Source organism: Leptosomus discolor, chromosome 7 (assembly GCF_034619465.1).
Source record: "Leptosomus discolor isolate bLepDis1 chromosome 7, bLepDis1.hap2, whole genome shotgun sequence".
Taxonomy (NCBI): domain Eukaryota; kingdom Metazoa; phylum Chordata; class Aves; order Leptosomiformes; family Leptosomidae; genus Leptosomus; species Leptosomus discolor.
This window is the reverse complement of record NC_141397.1, coordinates 54,280,879-54,297,315: the sequence shown is the minus strand read 5'-3', so window position 1 is coordinate 54,297,315 and position 16,437 is coordinate 54,280,879. Positions and strand designations below refer to the sequence as shown.

The 16,437-nt window shown below is 53.2% G+C and overlaps 2 protein-coding genes across 2 annotated transcripts; one reads left to right on the top strand and one right to left on the bottom strand.

Moving 5' to 3' along the window:
• Positions 1 to 330: 330 nt before the first annotated feature.
• DYNLT2B (dynein light chain Tctex-type 2B) lies at positions 331 to 5,566 on the bottom strand. Its single transcript, XM_086468200.1, has 5 exons — positions 5,499 to 5,566; positions 4,804 to 4,937; positions 3,136 to 3,205; positions 1,342 to 1,405; positions 331 to 708 (listed from the first exon to the last, which is right to left on the bottom strand). The coding sequence occupies exons 1-5, from the start codon at positions 5,564 to 5,566 to the stop codon at positions 661 to 663; spliced, it is 384 nt and encodes a 127-aa protein (XP_086324326.1). The 3' UTR covers positions 331 to 660.
• Positions 5,567 to 10,833: 5,267 nt separating this feature from the next.
• PDCD1 (programmed cell death 1) lies at positions 10,834 to 16,052 on the top strand. Its single transcript, XM_009954199.1, has 5 exons — positions 10,834 to 10,942; positions 12,931 to 13,263; positions 14,266 to 14,421; positions 15,075 to 15,109; positions 15,834 to 16,052. Exons 1-5 carry the CDS (start codon positions 10,834 to 10,836, stop codon positions 16,050 to 16,052), a joined length of 852 nt encoding a protein of 283 aa, XP_009952501.1.
• The last annotated feature ends 385 nt before the right edge of the window (positions 16,053 to 16,437 follow it).

The window sequence follows — 16,437 nt, the reverse complement described above, 5'->3', positions numbered from 1 at the left end:
TCCCAAATACCTCATCTTCCTATCAATTAATACCATCCCGTGTGGCACAGCTGGGATTCACAGCCCAATTGTTATGGCAGTAACAGGAACAAATCTGGATAACCAGGATAAGAGGTTGGCTTTATGTGCTAATTTACAAAGAATCCTCAGAAAACGCTCATCTGAGAAGCACAGAGAAGCCATCCAGGCTAGTGCATCTTGCAGAGCCGAGGAAAAGGCCAAACAGTAGAAATGGCAAGGGTCAACCCACAGGAGAAGTAATATGAAACACATCGATCTATAATGTTACATTTCTTATAAATATTTCATTCATTCCAGAAAATCAGCAAAAATAAAAGCAACAGAACCCTTTCAAGACAAAAGTTGAGTTTGCCTGAGAAACAACAGATATTGGCAATACACTTTTAGGACAAAACCAACACACTATATAAAAACAAAGGGTGATTTAAATAAAGGACATAATAATATTGTGCTTAAAGCTGTACCGATATCCACAAGGAAGAAGGAATGTTGTAGTGTGTAGAACAGGTGTAGGACATGCTTTGGAGAGCTGCTATTTTGTTAGGTAGTAAAGGAAGAACATGATGCTTTTGTGCACGTTGACAAAAAATACCCCAAGGCGTTCTCCCCCACCTCTGTCCTGTGCAGTGTGTACCGTCTTCAATAGTAGAAGCAGCCAAACGCAGCTGCCACACAAAACAGGCTGTCCTGGGGAAAACAGAGACAGGCTCCGTGTTAGTACAGGCAAGCTCTTTGCTAGCCTAACGGAAAAGGCTAAACTAAAGGAACATTTAGACCAGAGCATAACCTTATTTTACAATAGATGGCAATTTTCTGTCTTTCAGTTAGTTTCTTATTCGCCTCACTTGTGGTGTAACCCAGGTCAGCGTCTCTGAATGCCAGAAACGCCTCAGCCTACTCGATCCACACACCCGCAGGTGTCTAGGTCAGTTTAAAATTAAAAAAAAAAAAAAAGAAATAAAACCTTAAAACCTTGACTTTTGCTCAGTCCTGGATTCCAGCCATGCTCCATGGCAGCAGTTCAGCAAAGCATGTAAGACTTTATCTCTTGCCTTTCCTCACCCCACCTCTAAAGTGGTGTGACTATCACGACTTTTGTACAGTGCTGTATGACCTGCTCAGGACATTAGTTTTACTACGCTGGATATAGTATCTAGGCGTACGTTGTGAAGGAGGACACAAATCACACTGTTTCAATAGAGTCTTGCTTCCTTCCTCCTAGGGGTTGTTTTTCTTCTGCTCCCCATTTCAGGTCGCTCTGCCTCCCATACAAAAGCAAGTCGCTTTACACTTCCCCGTGGTGAAGCAGCCGATACTTACATTCATGAACACATCATGAGCATAGCTGTCGGTGTCAGCATCCCAGAAACACCGCGCAGCCATACTAGAGAAAGGAGACAGAGCAGAGCCATTACCCGCAGTGTTCACGTGCAAGGACCTAGGTGATCACAGATACTTTCCTCGAAAAGCAAACTGAGTTCCTCTAAAGATAAAGGAAGCAGTAAGTGTCCTCCTGAATCCTGAGCCTCTATCCCCACTGCTGAATTCCACCACCTGCTGTAAACCCCTCTGTATGTCTATCAAGCTCTGTCTTCAAACTCATCAGCTATCAACCCTGCCACCTCCACTGTGCAGCAGGGCTTGAAACCTCATTGCTATGGTGCCCAAGAATCTCTGACTTCTCGCCTATGCGTATCGGTGGCTAATTTAGCTCATTTGCTCTGTCCTTCACCTCCTGCACCCTCGTGGTACATACTCCCAACTTATTTATAGGGAGCTATCGTAATCCTTGGCAGACATCGCGTTACTAGACCACGAGCTAAGCTCTTCTAGTCCTTTCAAATCTACACTCTGTGTTCCCCAACCATCCTGCTGGCCTTTTTCTACACTTGCTTCAGTCCAAGCCTTACCCCGGAGACAAGCAACCAGACTGTAACAGGATATTACAGGTGAGACCTCGCTACTGCCTCGCCCGGTGTCATTGACACTCCCCTTTCTCTGCTGCAAACGCCCAGCTCCCTGTTTGTGGCACAGCATGTTGTTCCTAGTCCCCACACATATGACTTACTGTCCTACGACTGTTGAATTTCATCCTTTTCTACCTTGGCTCTCAGGGTCATTCTGCCTTTTTTTTTTCCAGTCCAATATTCCACTCTGCCTCTGGAATACACTGGCTACCCAGTATTTTGCATTAAGGATGGCAGCAATCCTGCTTCCGTCTTGCCTCTTGCAAACCAGAGAATTTCCCCCATTGCTCTGCCAGTCTGTGTTGCTGGGCTTCACGTTTCAAACCAGCACACCTCAATGAGCTGTTCACCCTGGTACGGTGCTTCTGGAGCGGTCTGCCTGCAGACAGACATTCCTGACAAAAGCCTGAGCAGCAGGTACAGATATTGCTGCTTGACCTCCAGAGCACAGAGGCAGCAGATCTGATTATAGCTCTGCTGCACTTATCTTTTGCTGGAGTACCAGGCACAATGATAAAGATAAACCCAGCAGATAAAGCACATGAACCTCGTGGGCTGTTCTCTTTTGCCTTCTCCCTACTCACTAGTAATGGAAAGCTACAGCCCACTGCTGCAGCCAAGAGGAATTCTTTTGTCTGATTGCAGGCGTCTGGAACTAGACTGCAAGTGCTCAGCACCCACACTCTAAGCTTGATTCCCCTGACAGTATTGCATGGGGATTCTAGAAATACAGGCTTCTGAAAAATGCCTACCTGGGGGGATTAAATGCAAATGAAGTACTTATGGAAATCTGGCTGTAGACAGAAGTGAGTTACCATGACTTGTGCTCCAGCAGGGCCTTGAGAACGGACTGGGTGTTTGCTGTAGTTCGTCATGAATATAATGTAAAATGCCTTTCTGCAATGCTCCTGACACATACTTTTCAGCATTTCAGCTTGCTAAGAACCACCATACAGGCAATTATCCCTGGGTAATTCAACCAGCTACAATCCAAGCTCTCACTTGCCACTTAGAGAGAAAAGAAAATGTTTTACACTTTATCAACTGCAGAGAGACCTAGGAAAGTCAGAACCAGCTTCCAAAGGAAAAAACCCCACCCAAACCCAACAAAAATGATAGAAATACAATCAGAAGATGCAAAACTTACTTCACTCCTTCTCCTCTCTGCTCTCCAATCACAACCTGAACCACCATTTTGTACCTGTCAAATCCCTCCTCTGGAGAGAGAAAAAAAAATAACAGTGAGAGCGACAATTTATTTAAAATATGAGCCCAAAATAGGACCCAGAAAGCTAAAGATTTCTGGTTAGAAAGCAGTATCCTGTACAAGTCCATGCAAGTGGCAAAGTGGACAGACTGCCTCATGGCTTCGTTTTCCTGGGTGGCAAGTACCACAGTCTTACTGGAGTTGGAGAGTGAACAAAGAATTTCACATCAGTCAAAAGACGCATCTAAGGCAGAAGATACCACCGAACAGACACAACTATATGTCAGCATTCTACTCTGACAACTTTCAAGAACTGACCATATGGAAAGGATGTAAATAAGGCTGCTGGTGGACAAAATCCAATTTGAAAAAACCTGGCTTATTTTAAAACTGTTCTGATGCCACGATATTGTAGAGATTCTTCTGCCACACAGGTGTTTCTTTGGCTTCTGAGCTGGGATAAAAGGCTACATAAAAGCATGAGCAGGTCGACGTTTTGTGTCTGCAAAGATTTGCAGCTGCTTTACAATAGTAAAGCAATACCTTGGGGGCACAGGCCAGATCCAATCAGGCCATGGCAATGTTCCAGAACTCAAACCAGAACAAGCGTGTTTAAAATAAAATATAGATCCTAATGCCTGCCTTCCATATAGCAGTGTCCCGGGAAGGCTCCAGCGCGCTGTTTCCACTGGAGAATTGAACACAGCATGCTGGGTCTGGTAGCGTCCACCATATCAATGCTTGTCAGATGCCAGCTGATACAACAGTCACACTGGGCCAGTCTCACTTCAGGCTACTGCGAGCGTTTACAGGTCGCTGCAGCCAAGCCCTGTGCGTATTAGCTTGGCATCAACACGTGCGGGGACTACAGCTGCTGCTGCTTCCTAAAGCAGATGCACAACTCTGGGAGAACGGTAAATCCGTGGTTCACGGTACGTCTGTGTCGCCGCGTCAGGCCAGCCCAGCAGATGGAGCACCAGCCCGGCCCCGGGAAGAAGGGGGAGGGGGGAAAAAGTCACCCTGCCAACACACATCTATGCACTTGTTCCAGCACCGAATGTAGGAGACACCTGCTGGAGCCTGAAGTTTAGTTCTTGAACTCAAAAATGTTGGAGAGCATCCTGCTCAGCACCACCACGACCTTTTTCCAGTGCTGTAAGGTGGTAGTCACACCCCACCTTGGCTGACTGTGCTCCTAACTCTCTCCCCCTTTACTCCCATCTCCCTGCAGTTCCACTCTGACCCAACTCTGATCTAACCTGCAGCAGAAAAAAAAAGCAGGAATGGTTCTGTTTATTGAAGCAAGAAGCAATGAAACATCACTTCTTCCTTCTCTCTAATGTAGCTTCTTTCCCCCTGCAGCCCCTCCAAGGCTGACATCGCACACCAGCCAGTCTACATGAAAACAAATCTTGTCTGCTTGAATTAGGCTTCTAGTTCTGCAGGCGAGGAATGTGTGTATATAGGCCAGAATGTTTCATAATGGTAGACTTGAGTCAGTCAACTGGGAAGGAATAGATTTCAAGAATAAAGGAGGAAGGAGAGATTCTGTCAAAAGGGAGAGGACACAGTAAGAAAAGAAGCTGCTTCCCCAGCAAACCTCCTTACCTTTCAGTCTGTCTTTTATTGTCTCTGATAAAGACTTTGTAAGCTGAGGCATTTCTTCTGGGATATACTGTACATTGGCCAGCTTCTCCTTCAGTATCGCATGGATGCATTCTTTTACTGTGGACGATTTAAATCTATCGGGGCAAAAAAACAGCCACAGAAGGCCCAGAAAGTTCACACAACATGTAGAAACATACATAACCCTGCCTGGGGAAATTTAGCTTTTACGTATTAAAGAAAAACGACAAATGAAAAACCACGTGGAAAATAAGTCCAGCTAAAATGGAGATACTTAACCAGCCCTGCCAAGAGCCAAACATGCACAAACACAGGTGTGAAGCCAGCCCCACCGGAGGTTGCCCCTCCAGCGGCATCCCCCACCTGTGCTCCCCTCGCCTCCCCACCCACACCCCCCCTACGTCAAAGCTGGTCTGGCAGCCCAGTGTCATCTGTCCCCGCCCCGCTCCCCCCAAGTCTCCAAACCCCGGGGACTCCCGCATTCCCAACACCTCCACTCAGCCCCCATAGCCCCACACCAGCCCCCCCATGCCCAGGGAACCCCTACCCAATAGCCCCACCGCAGCTCCTACATCCCCAGGGCCGCCCCCCCCCCCCCCCCCCAAAGCCACCAGGGCACCCTCACCCCCCCAGCATCCCCCCCCCCCCCCCCCAGTGCCCCAGGCCCCCCTGCTCACCGCCGCTGGAGGCCGGGCCGCAGGCTGTACGTGTTCCCGGCCCCATCGTCCGGGCCCAACTCGCCCATGGCCGCAGCCCCCCCGCGGGCCGCCCCGGCGTTGGTTACCCCGGCAACCGCCGCCACTTCCGCCTCCCGCCTCCTTCGCGTCACGGGGCGCCACCGTACGTCACGGCGCCGCGCCCCGCCTCGTGACCGGAGCGGGGTGGCTGGCACGTGGGCGCGGCGGCGGCACGCGGGGTGCGGGTGCGGGTCCGGGTCCGGGGGGTGCGGGTCCCGGAGGGGGGTGCGGGTCCCGGAGCGGGATTTTTTACGTTTGTCAAAATATTTTTTATTTTGGCATTTTTTACGATAAAAAAAAAGTTACACAATAACATGAGTGGTAAAGAAATGGTCAATAATTGCAATAATAATTGTAATTGTGAGTAAAGGGTTTGATGAGCCCGTTGTGGGGGAGGTGAGCGTGGCAGGAGGTCTGATGGGGGGAAGAGAACAAGTTCTCAGCGGGGAAGATGTCTTCGGGTGCTGGGTGCTTCCCCAGTGCCCTCCTCCCACCCAAAATTGGCTGCCCGCTGGAGCCACTGCCCACTCCGTTGTCTGGGGCTCAGTGGGGTTGGGTGGCTGTGGACATGGTGCCCGTGCAGTCTGAGTGCCAGCAGGGCAGGGGTGTCCCTATGCCCAGAGACATCTTTGCAAGCCCATCGCCTCAGCTGGAGGGGGGCTATGTTGGTGTCCCAGCCCCTGGCGCTGGCTCTGGCCCCAGGAGCCTTGCGGGGAGCACCTGGCTGCTGTGGGGGCAGCGGGTGCAGCTCTTGCCGAGCAAGGCAGAGGATAAGGCAACTTGAAATGATTACCATTATGAGGCCTGTTCCCCCAATTCCTGCCTGTCTTGCTGCCAGAACCTGTGCTCCCTTCCTGCCTCTGGGCCATGCATCCCAACATCAGCATGGAGATCCCAGCCTTGCTCCTTTCCTCCAGGAACTTCTTAAATCTTCCACAAAGGCCTAAAATTGTTGCTCTCCAGTATCTTCCCCGCCGCCACACCCTTGTACTCTTTTCCCTGTTCACAGCTGAGGAAGGCTGGAAAATGACGGCTTGTGTATGACACAGCCCCCTCCTGAGAAGCTGACATCCTGCTTCCTCTGCTCTTTATCTTGATGCAGTGATCTCCCCAGTTGTGCTTCCTATGTGCAGTGGGTGACGCTGCCGAGAAAGGTCCCCAGAAGCTTCAAATGGTAACAGCGAGAAGGTGCAGCCAGTGCTGGTGTGGAGCGTGGAGCGTGCTGCTGCTGCTGGGGATGAGGGGCTGGAGGGGGCCATCACGTGTGGCATGGCTGGGGGGCGCCTGGGATCCAGGGTCTGTGGGCAGGGTGCTGCCTGTAGGTGCCCCTCAGGTGCAGGAGGGTGTGAGGTTGCACCAAGAGGCAGGAGGTGCCTCTGATGGTGTCTTGCTCGGGATGCACAGACACATCCCTGCTGGTGCCAGGTCCTGCCCCAACCCACTCAGAGCGCGGGCAGGTTGGTGAGACCCTGAGCAGCGGCAGCAGCAGCAGCTCCTGGTTTCCATGGGCTTTAGCTGCACTGCTTGCTAGAGATGATCCATTGGAGCCCTTAGGCTGCCGAGTTGGGCATCAGCTCTGCCTGCTGGCAGGAGCAGCACCCTGTTGCTGTGCTGGAGCTGGCAGTGGCCCATGGCATACCCATGTGGCACCTCTGCATCGCAGTTACCACTGCCCTGATCAGGCCCTGCAGATTTCCGCTCGCTAAAGGAACAATTTCATGCCTCCGCTCCATCTCTCCACTTACTCACTGCTTACTCACCCGCTGCGGCCGCTGCCTTTCCCCACAGGGTCAGGCATTGCTCATGCAAATAATTTGCAGGGGCCTTCCGGATTTCGGAGAAGTATCTGAAAGACCTCGGTTGCTGTTCTTGTTTATTTGCAAACACTATTAACCATTTCCTCTTCTTGCCCTGGCCACATCACCTCCTGCCTAGGCCATACCCGCAGGTGTGAGTTCGGTTAAACCAGCTGGAGAGGGATCTTTGGGAACCTGTGGGCTTCTCTTCCTCAGCATCTTTTTGTGGTAATTTGTGTTCCCCACCTCATTTGGGAAGCTTTGCTTTCCCTGGGTTTTGAGGACATTCAGCTCTGGGCTTCAGTTGGCTCCATCCAAGGTGTTTGGTCATTGCTTTCATCTTCATCTTCCAAAATTTTGGTGTCCTTAAATACCCTGGATGCTTTTAAGCCGTTTCGGGACTGACCTCGATCCTTTGAGATGACTGCTCAGGGTGATAACTCTGTGCTCTGACAGTGATGGCTGCAGGAGACTGGGGCCTTGTCTGGGTCCCAGCAGTGTTGGTGGGACTCTTGCTGACACATTGGGCCAGCTTCTTGTTGGGGAAAAAAAGGACGTTTGTGCTTCAGTGAAGTGGTGTGACGTGCTTGCCGAAGTTCCAAATTCTTAGTTTTGACAAACAAACTGTTTTTTCATTTGTTCCTCTTTCTCCTTCCTTTTTAGCTCTTCTTTTGCTGTTTTGGTGGCCAGATAGAAGAGGACTGCCCCATGTAGTTCCCCATATTGCAGCTCAGAAAAAGAAAATTCATTTTTTTGAGCACCAAGGGACCTTTTTTAGGCCCCCTTAGCCAACCCCAAGATGTGCCATCCACCCCATTTGGGCTGGAAAGGATTTACCAGCATGAGCAGGAGCCACTGCTGGAGCCAGGCTGTTTTCCTTTGTGCTGAAGAAGCTGGTGCAGGAGCCAGTGGGAGCTGTGTTGGTCTGGCAAGGTGCAGGCAGAGTGCAGGCAGGGTGCAAAGCCTGCCTGAAGCCTGGGGGCTGCTGTGGGGCCAGGCCTGGGCTCCTCTGCAATGCCAGCACCTGGGGCACGTGCTGGGCTGGGGCACGGCACCGCTGTTCGTCTCGCTTTCCCCCGCAGTGGCTTCCTAGCAGTGAGATTGATCTTTTCTTTTACGCTTTTCATCTTTTTAAATTTTTTATCAGCAGAAAAGGGAAAAAAAGCCTTGTTCTGTCTCTTGCAGCAGAGCAAGCTTTCCATCAGCGTGCTGCCGGAGAGCTCCCGGCTCGCCCTCCCCTGCGGTTTCTGCTGTGCTCTCTGTGGCTCTGCAAGCTCCCCAGTGCTTCCTGGCCGCACACAGCCTCATCCTGCACCCCGAGCAGCCTGGAAAGGCTCTGGTGTTGGCACCGGTGCCCAGCCTGTTGGGGAGCAGGAGGGGAATGCTGGGGCACAGCTTTCCGAAGGAACCTGAGCATCCGAAAACATTGCCATACGGTCTGCAGCTGTCCACCACTGGTTTCTAGTGGCAGCCTCCCTGCCCCAGGTACAAACTTATGCCCTGTTTCGAGTGTGTGTTGGAAAGTTTGAGCAATTCGTGCTATGATTTTAATCAGAGCCCTCCGCTGCTGCGCGGGGCGGGAAAGATGAGCCAGTTTTTCCTGCCTATCCCTGGCTCGGTGAGTTGCGATCTCGGTGGTGATACCTGTCACATCTTCCGCCTCTAGAAACCAAAATATGTTGCAAGAGCCAAACAAGCCTCCCCACACCTGTCCCGGATGCCTGGTGTCACTACTTGGGGACACAAAGACTCAAGGTGGAAAAGCCTCCTTGCTGTGAGCTTCCATATTTTTCTGGAATTCAGTTCAGTTTAGTTAGGGTTTTTTTTAACAGGAATACAGGAAATCGTGAAGGAAGAGGCCATGTCCACCTTGGAGCCCACCAGCACCATTGCACATGGTGGAGAGTGCTCCCCTTGCCACCCAGCCAGGCAGTGCCTCCAGCCAGGTGGCATGCAAAGGTGACAAGGAAGGGATAGCCCCCCTGGCTTGTTCTGCGGCACAAGCAGGGCCAAAAGCTCAGGAGAAAAGAGTGATGCTGCAATGCCAGGAGGAGACTAGACAAGAGGACCCAGGACAGGCTGGATCAACCCACCAACGCAGGGTGAGTCCTGCCTTCACCAGCTCAGAACCCGCTCCTTGGCCATCCCGAATTAGGGGCGGCTCTCCCAGCCCGCTCGCCTGCTGGGGTCATGTCTGAAAACAAGAGGTGAGCAAGACCCAGCCCCGCAGCTTGTTTCTGAAAGCCCGGAAAAAAATCATCATGAGAATCGCATCCTCCACCCCAATTATTAATTTTCCCCTGACGCTTTCCAAAACTGTGGGGCACCGAGGCTGTGTTCGACAGAAGTGGAGGAGCCAGCCACAACATGCTTTCACTGCTGGTTGTTTCCTATGCGAGTATTAGTCAGTGAGGCGAGCGGGGAACATTGCTGGTGGAGAAATTAAAGAAGTCTGCTGCAAAGATCACCCCAATAACAGCATCTTGGGCCCAGGCACCTACCTCTGCTCTCTGTCTGTGGAGAAACACACCTAAGGAGGCAAAACTTCTCCTTCTCCTTCTCCTTCTCCTTCTCCTTCTCCTTCTCCTTCTCCTTCTCCTTCTCCTTCTCCTTCTCCTTCTCCTTCTCCTTCTCCTTCACCTTCTCCTTCTCCTTCTCCTTTGCGTCTTCGCCTTCAGCTTCTCCACCTTCTCCTCCTTCCCCTTCCCTTCCCTGCCTTCCCCTTCCCCTTCCCTTCCCTTCCCTGCCTTCCCCTTCCCCTTCCCCTTCCCCTTCCCCTTCCCCTTCCCCTTCCCCTTCCCCTTCCCCTTCCCCTTCCCCTTCCCCTTCCCCTTCCCCTTCCCCTTCCCCTTCCCCTTCCCCTTCCCCTTCCCCTTCCCCTTCCCCTTCCCCTTCCCCTTCCCCTTCCCCTTCCCCTTCCCCTTCCCCTTCTCTTCTCCTCCTCTCCCATCCCTTCCCGGTGGGAGCCGCCTGCCAATAGGTGCCCCATGGCTGCTCAGACCTTGCCTGGCTGCCCAGTGCCACATGTCCCCCAAAACTCCACCCACGAGTGCCTGGGAACCCAAGACAGCCCTTTTACTTATGGGCCAGGCTTGGAGCTGAGGACATGTCCCCTGTGGTCCTGCCTGCTCCGTCCCTGGGAGCTTTCCCCCAAATGGATGCAGGTGTTGTGGTGCCTGTCCCCACTGCTTGGCAGCTGGGTGCCTGCATGGGACCGTGCCAGGAGCGCACGGGGAGGGAAAGGGGCCAGGCCCGGCTCAGCTGATCTCTACCTCCGCGCAGGGAGGAAGCTGGGGGCGGGAGGCAGCCAGGGTTTCCCTCTGGGGGAGAGATGGGCACATTTCATTTCCACCCCAGCCCCTGCCACGCATGCTGGAGAGCAAGCCGCCGCTGCGGGGAAGGAAGCACGGAGAGACGGGGGCGTTACGGCACTGCACGGCACGCCACGCCTGCCTGGGCAGGGGAACAAGTGGCTTGCCATGGCTCTGGGTGCCTTGAAGACAACGTGGAGCAGCATGGAAGTGTCCTTGACTGGCCTCTGTGCCATCGTGCTCTTGTGTGGCCCTGTTCTGGCCAGCTACCGCCGGGGTAAGTACTGGAGCGCGGCATGCTCACCGGCACAGCCTATGTCGTTTGCAACCGGTGGAAAATGTCTAAGGGTTGGGAGCTTTGTAGTTAAAAATAGCTCTGGCATGAAGAAGGCAGAAAACCCAAGGCTTTTGGGTACGCGTTGCTGAAGCAAGGGAAATGGGGATGCTTGAGGTAGAAACGAGGTTAAAGGATGGAGAAGGGGACAGGTCGCCAGCCCGTGGTGCTGGCACCAGAGCTGCGTTGTGGGCACACTGGCCGTGGTCAGGGTTTGGTGTTGAGCCTCTGGATTTGCCAGTGACATGCGAGATCTGGGGTTTTCTGCTCTGGCTCCCATGGCCTTGGACTGCACCTCCTGGTTTGGACTTGACCCTGTGGGAGCCACGGTCCTGTGTGCAGTTTTGCTCAGGGTGATACCTGGGGGAGAAGGGGAGGTGGAAGACAAAGGATGAGTACAGGCAGAGCGAGCGAGAGCCATGATGAAGCCATGTCACCCCTTCCTTCTATCCCGGCTCTTTCTTTGGTGGCATCGGGTGCTTTCTGCCCTGAGGGTGGACTCAGGGCTAGGTATCCCTTGGAGCAGATGTTACCTCTGGTGCTGGGAAGATACAGGGGAAAATGTAAACCCAACCTCTGCTTTCAGAAGTCCTCTGAGCACTTCATTCATTGCTGGCAGCAACACTGGGTAGGAAGCAAAGCCCCGAGCCTGCCGAATATTTCCTGTTAAACACAAGGAACTCAGAGCACTGCAAATATTACATCTCTTAGTGTGGGTAGTGCCACAGCCAGTGCTGCCCGCAGGAGCCGGGGCACCTCTCTCCCTCCCTCCTCCTGTTCGGTCTCATCCCTCATTTCTCAGCCCAGTTTTCCATCTAATTCTGTATCTATTCAAGGAATCCTCCCGGTTCCTTTTCTGGTTGGTGATGCTGAGCTCATGGTCCTATGGCCTCAGGCCAGTGCTGGAGGGACAGGAGGGACTTTCTAACTCTGCCTGCAAGCCCTGGGGCTGCTATCGGTGGTGATTTCTGAAAAGGAAAGATAAAGTTCTTAATGGCAGGGCCTTTTCAAAGCATTGGTGATTTGAATCACTTGGTCAGATAACCCGGGTGAAAAATGCTTCTTTCTGTTTTTTATTGCTCCAAAAAAAAGCTAACACAGCAGCTGCCTCGTCCTGCTGGATGGGGCTGGCTGAGCTGGGAAGTTGTGAGGCTGGGCCATGTTTGCAGCATACCCGCTGCCTGGGGGAATTGAACCCACTGGGATCACGGGTGGGGAAATGTGGTGAAGCAGCAGGGCTGCTAAGGGCTGGGGGCGTTGCAGCCGTGGCCCACTGTGTGCTGGGAGCAGCCTGGCAAGCCCGGCCAGGACCCCCACGTACATGCGAGAAGGGCTCAGGCAGCTGGAAAGGGATGGCGTTGTAAGCTCCAGGTCCCTCTGCCCTGTCAGATGGTCTCAGGCTGCGGATGGCAAATACCATGCCCTGCGCAGCCCCTGCCCGCTCTGTGCTCCCAGCGTGGAGCAGTGGGCAGAGCCAGAGCATCCTGGCAGGCAGCCGGGCACACGATGGGCTGCGCCACAGGGCACTGCCCTGGCCCAAGACTTGGTCTCTCTGCTTGCTTTTAAAGGCAACTTTAGCTGGAGGAAAGATGACTCAGACATTAAAATACAGCATAGATTTAAAAATAATACAACCCCCAAAGACTGTTTTCCCCAGTGCAAGTGTTCTGGGTTAGTTTTAGGTAGCCCAGAGCACAATTTGCTCTGCTGAAACCACTTCACGGTACAGTTACTACCCCTGAGCACTCCCCTCTGGCCAGCAGGCACACACTCAGGAGGGGAGAGACATGGGCTGATGTACCTCCCCATAATCAGGGGTGATGTTGCGGACTGGTCTTGTGTCCCTAGTTCCTGCATGGGGGGTATGGCTGTTTCTGAGACGTGTGCCCACTGTAACCATGTCTGTTCCTTGTTTCCTCTCTCCCAAACAGTGACCTTCTTCCCAGCAGTGTTAACTCTCCCTGCAGGTGGCTCAGCCACCTTCTTCTGCAATATCTCCATGGAGAATGACTCTGGCTTGGAGTACAGCCTCAATTGGTACAAGGAGACCAATAACAGTGAAACCCAAAAAATCGCTGAGATCAGCCGGAACAACCCCCAGACGAAGACACAGAAGTACCTGCTCACCAACCATACTCCTGCCTTCAAGATCGAGATCCTGAACCTCCACCAGAATGACTCAGGCTCCTACTACTGCGGGTTGATCACCTTCTTTGAACCCGATAAAGTGATGGAGAGCAACCGGTCCCACCTGGTTGTCACAGGTCAGCCTGGGGGCTGAGCTGATGGGGACAGGTCATTGGTCTTGTCATGTGGTGCTAAGGCTCCCAAGGACACTGCAGACCCAGGGCATAAGGCAGGCAGTACCCCGCTGTGGGAGGACCTGGTATGAGTCAGGAGAGCACAACCCTGCCCTTTCACTTCTCCTTTGCATGCAGGGTTGAGGCCCGGGAGCAGAGGCCGTCCTCCCCCATCCACACTATGCCTGGATCTGGTCCTGAGGCAGGAGGTCTCCATCCTGATGGGGATGTGTTCCCAGTGATGCTGTGGGGAGGAGCAAGTCCTTACCCATGGGTGGAGGCAGGAGGCCAGTGTAGGGAACTACCTTCACCCCGAACACCTCCTCAGGGGACAGGGATTGTGTTTGGGGTGACGACCAGGGCTCAGACCCCTTTAACAGCCAGTGTTGGTGTAGATACTGCTGTTGCAAAACCATACCCTGGGAGGGTCTTGTAGCCCCATGGCATGGGAGACTGAGATCTCAAAGCCAAATCTGCCATGCCCTTGCTTGGCAGCGTGGGGGCTTTGTGGGACTGAAGGTGGCCTTTTATAGAAAGGAAAAACACTGCAAAAGTCACTGTCTTTCCCCTCACTTCCCAACATGAGCTGATGCTGTGCTGGCTCCAGGACATAGAAACGGTGGGGAGGCTTGGGGAAGCTGCATCCTCCATGGGTCTCTGTTGGGCTTGGCTCCATGCTGCAGGTCTGCCTGTGGGTGCAGAGTGGTGCCCTGGCCCCCTGCACCCCAGCTCACAGCTCCTCACCACCTGCAATGGGAAGGAATGGGACATGATCAAAACATCCCCTGTGTCAGCCCAAATTCAGTGTCCTTGGAGGGATGGTGGGGCTGTGGCAGCCTACCTGGGACTGAGCCCTTTCTGGGGACTGCCCCCATGTTCCCCTGTTGCCTTTCACAAGGGCTATAGATGCCATTTTACACTCCTGACCTGCTGTTGTGTTCCCCCTTTTTTGGATGGCTATTACAGCAGCCCCTGAGAAGGCAAACGCCACCGATGAGCCAGAGATGGAGGAAGGCAACCCCCTGGACCACATCAAGGCTGTGCTCCTGGGCATTCTGCTGCTGGCCGGGGCGGTTGTGCTGCTGATCTTTGGCTACTTCACTGTCACGTACAGGAGAGGAGGTATGATCCCCCACGGCGGCTGTGCTGTGCTGAGGGACTGGGGTCTGTCTGCCAGGGGACCAGATGTGTGATGCTCATCCAGCAAACCCAGCTGGGACCTGGGGGCAGCTGGAGCTCCCTAGGGTACATGGGCTGGTTCAACGTCTTAAACTCAACTGTGGCGTGTCCCCATGGGACAGGTATCTCCATGCCTAGAGGAGAAGGGTGCTTTGGGCCCTGCTTGCCCTTTGTAGAGCCCCTAGACCACATGCTGTGGCTCTGCACTGCTCATTAGTGTGGTACCTTAATGCTCCACATGAGTCCCTCCTGTGCACCTTGCCTGGGCCCCTTTGGGGCACCTCATTGTCTCCCCACCACAGCATCAGGCATCGCCTCTGCCATGCCACGGTCACCTGCGGGGGGCTCTCCCAGAGGGGACCTCTGAGGAATTGCACCTCACTAATCCCAATTAAACCCTAGACTGTGGCCTGGTGTCTCACTTGTCCTTGTAATGTTCAGGGTGTTAGACCCTGAGTGGAGAAGGAGGAAGTGTGGTGCAATGGTTGTAGTGTCCAGCGCTCTTCTAGGACATGGGGGCTGGGTCATCCCCAGCCCCAGGTGCTTATGTAGTCTTGGCTCACAAGCATCTTCTAACCAAATGTGTTACTTTGCAGATGTGCAGAAACCACCAAGTGAAAACATGCCAGCGGTGAGTTTTCTGTCTCTGATGCTCTGCTGTGCTGCAGGGGAGCATCGTGGCATCGCTGGGGTGCGGAGGGTGCAGGGCCTCCCTTTATCAGCCCTTAATAAGCTTCTCGCTTCTCTGATCTTCTCTGATGCTGCTTGATCTTTGCTGCACAGCTACAACTTCTTTTCTGCACCTGCAGCACAGCCCCATCACAAAATCAAAAAAACTACCTGAGATAGGATGGGACATCTCTAGTCCAACCCTTGCTCAAAGCAGGTTATCTTTGACAGTGGATTGTGTTGCTGTAGAAAATGGCAGGAAATGTTACCCCCCCAATATATTAAGATAATTTCTTTTGCTGCAGCTAGCACCTGTTTCCTCTCTTCCTTTTGCCAGGCACCACCAGGAGGAGTCTGGCTCTGTCTTCTCTCCAACCCCATTAAGTAACCGAAGGCAGCGAGTAGGTCCACCTTTACTTTCCCCTCTCCTGGCTGAATAAACTCAGCCCTGGGCTCGCCAGGAAAATGGCTGGGCAGGCAGGTAGCTTCAGCAGTGACCCCAAGGCTCATGGTCTGGTTTCTTGGGCAAATGCTATCCCAGGTCTATGTGTCTTTCTGCTTTGTATCGCTCTCACTCTCCTGGGATACTTCAGAGCTGGTTCCAGCACTTGCTATAAAAAGTGGGTTTGTGCTGGTGATGGCAGGTACATCTGGATGATGAATTACTCTGATGGATTTCCTTGCAGAAGGAAGAGAAGCCCCCAGTGGTGTCCGTGTCCACTGTGGATTATGGCGTACTGGAGTTTCAGTGGGACCAGCATGCCCAGGTGCCCCCCGAGACACAGCTGGTTGACCAGACTGAATACGCCACCATTGTCTTCCCAGAGGAGAGACCCATCACACCGGAGCGGGGAAAGAAACACCAGGACGAGAGGACTCGGCAGCTGCAGTCACAGCCCTGCTGAGGGCTGGGGTCCCTCCTCGACGGAGGGTGCAGGCAGGGACAGGCTACCCCAGCCCCGAGCTCCTAATGCAGTTTGCAGTTGGGAAAAATTCATTGTGCCAGGACTGGAGCGATAGAGGCAGTGCTGCTGGAGTTGATATTGGACAGTCCTAGCCACAGTGGGGTTGCAGCCGTGGGATGGGTACCATGGGATGAGGAAGGTCCCTGCTGGGCTCCATGTGCCAACTCTTCGCTCAGGGCTGGGGCAGAGCAGTGATGCCAACAGGTCTGTCCCAAAGGCAATTTACATCATGCTTTGGTTTTCTACCTCCATCGGGGCTCTCTGGAGTGGCCACCCTGCTTCCTACACCCAGATCTGACCCAAAGAGCAAAGTACAACTGTGGGA

Bases quoted from the DNA above. Each gene is read 5' to 3' on its own strand.
- PDCD1 (XM_009954199.1), top strand. From the start codon at position 10,834: ATGGCTCTGGGTGCCTTGAAGACAACGTGGAGCAGCATGGAAGTGTCC. The intron at 10,943-12,930 runs GTAAGTACTGGA...TCTCCCAAACAG, and splicing joins TCTGGCCAGCTACCGCCGGG to TGACCTTCTTCCCAGCAGTG. The intron at 15,110-15,833 runs GTGAGTTTTCTG...ATTTCCTTGCAG, and splicing joins CAAGTGAAAACATGCCAGCG to AAGGAAGAGAAGCCCCCAGT.
- DYNLT2B (XM_086468200.1), bottom strand. From the start codon at position 5,566: ATGGGCGAGTTGGGCCCGGACGATGGGGCCGGGAACACGTACAGCCTG. The intron at 1,406-3,135 runs GTAAGTTTTGCA...TCCTTTCTCTAG, and splicing joins CAGAGAGGAGAAGGAGTGAA to TATGGCTGCGCGGTGTTTCT. The intron at 709-1,341 runs GTAAGTATCGGC...TGTTTTCCCCAG, and splicing joins CTCATGATGTGTTCATGAAT to GACAGCCTGTTTTGTGTGGC.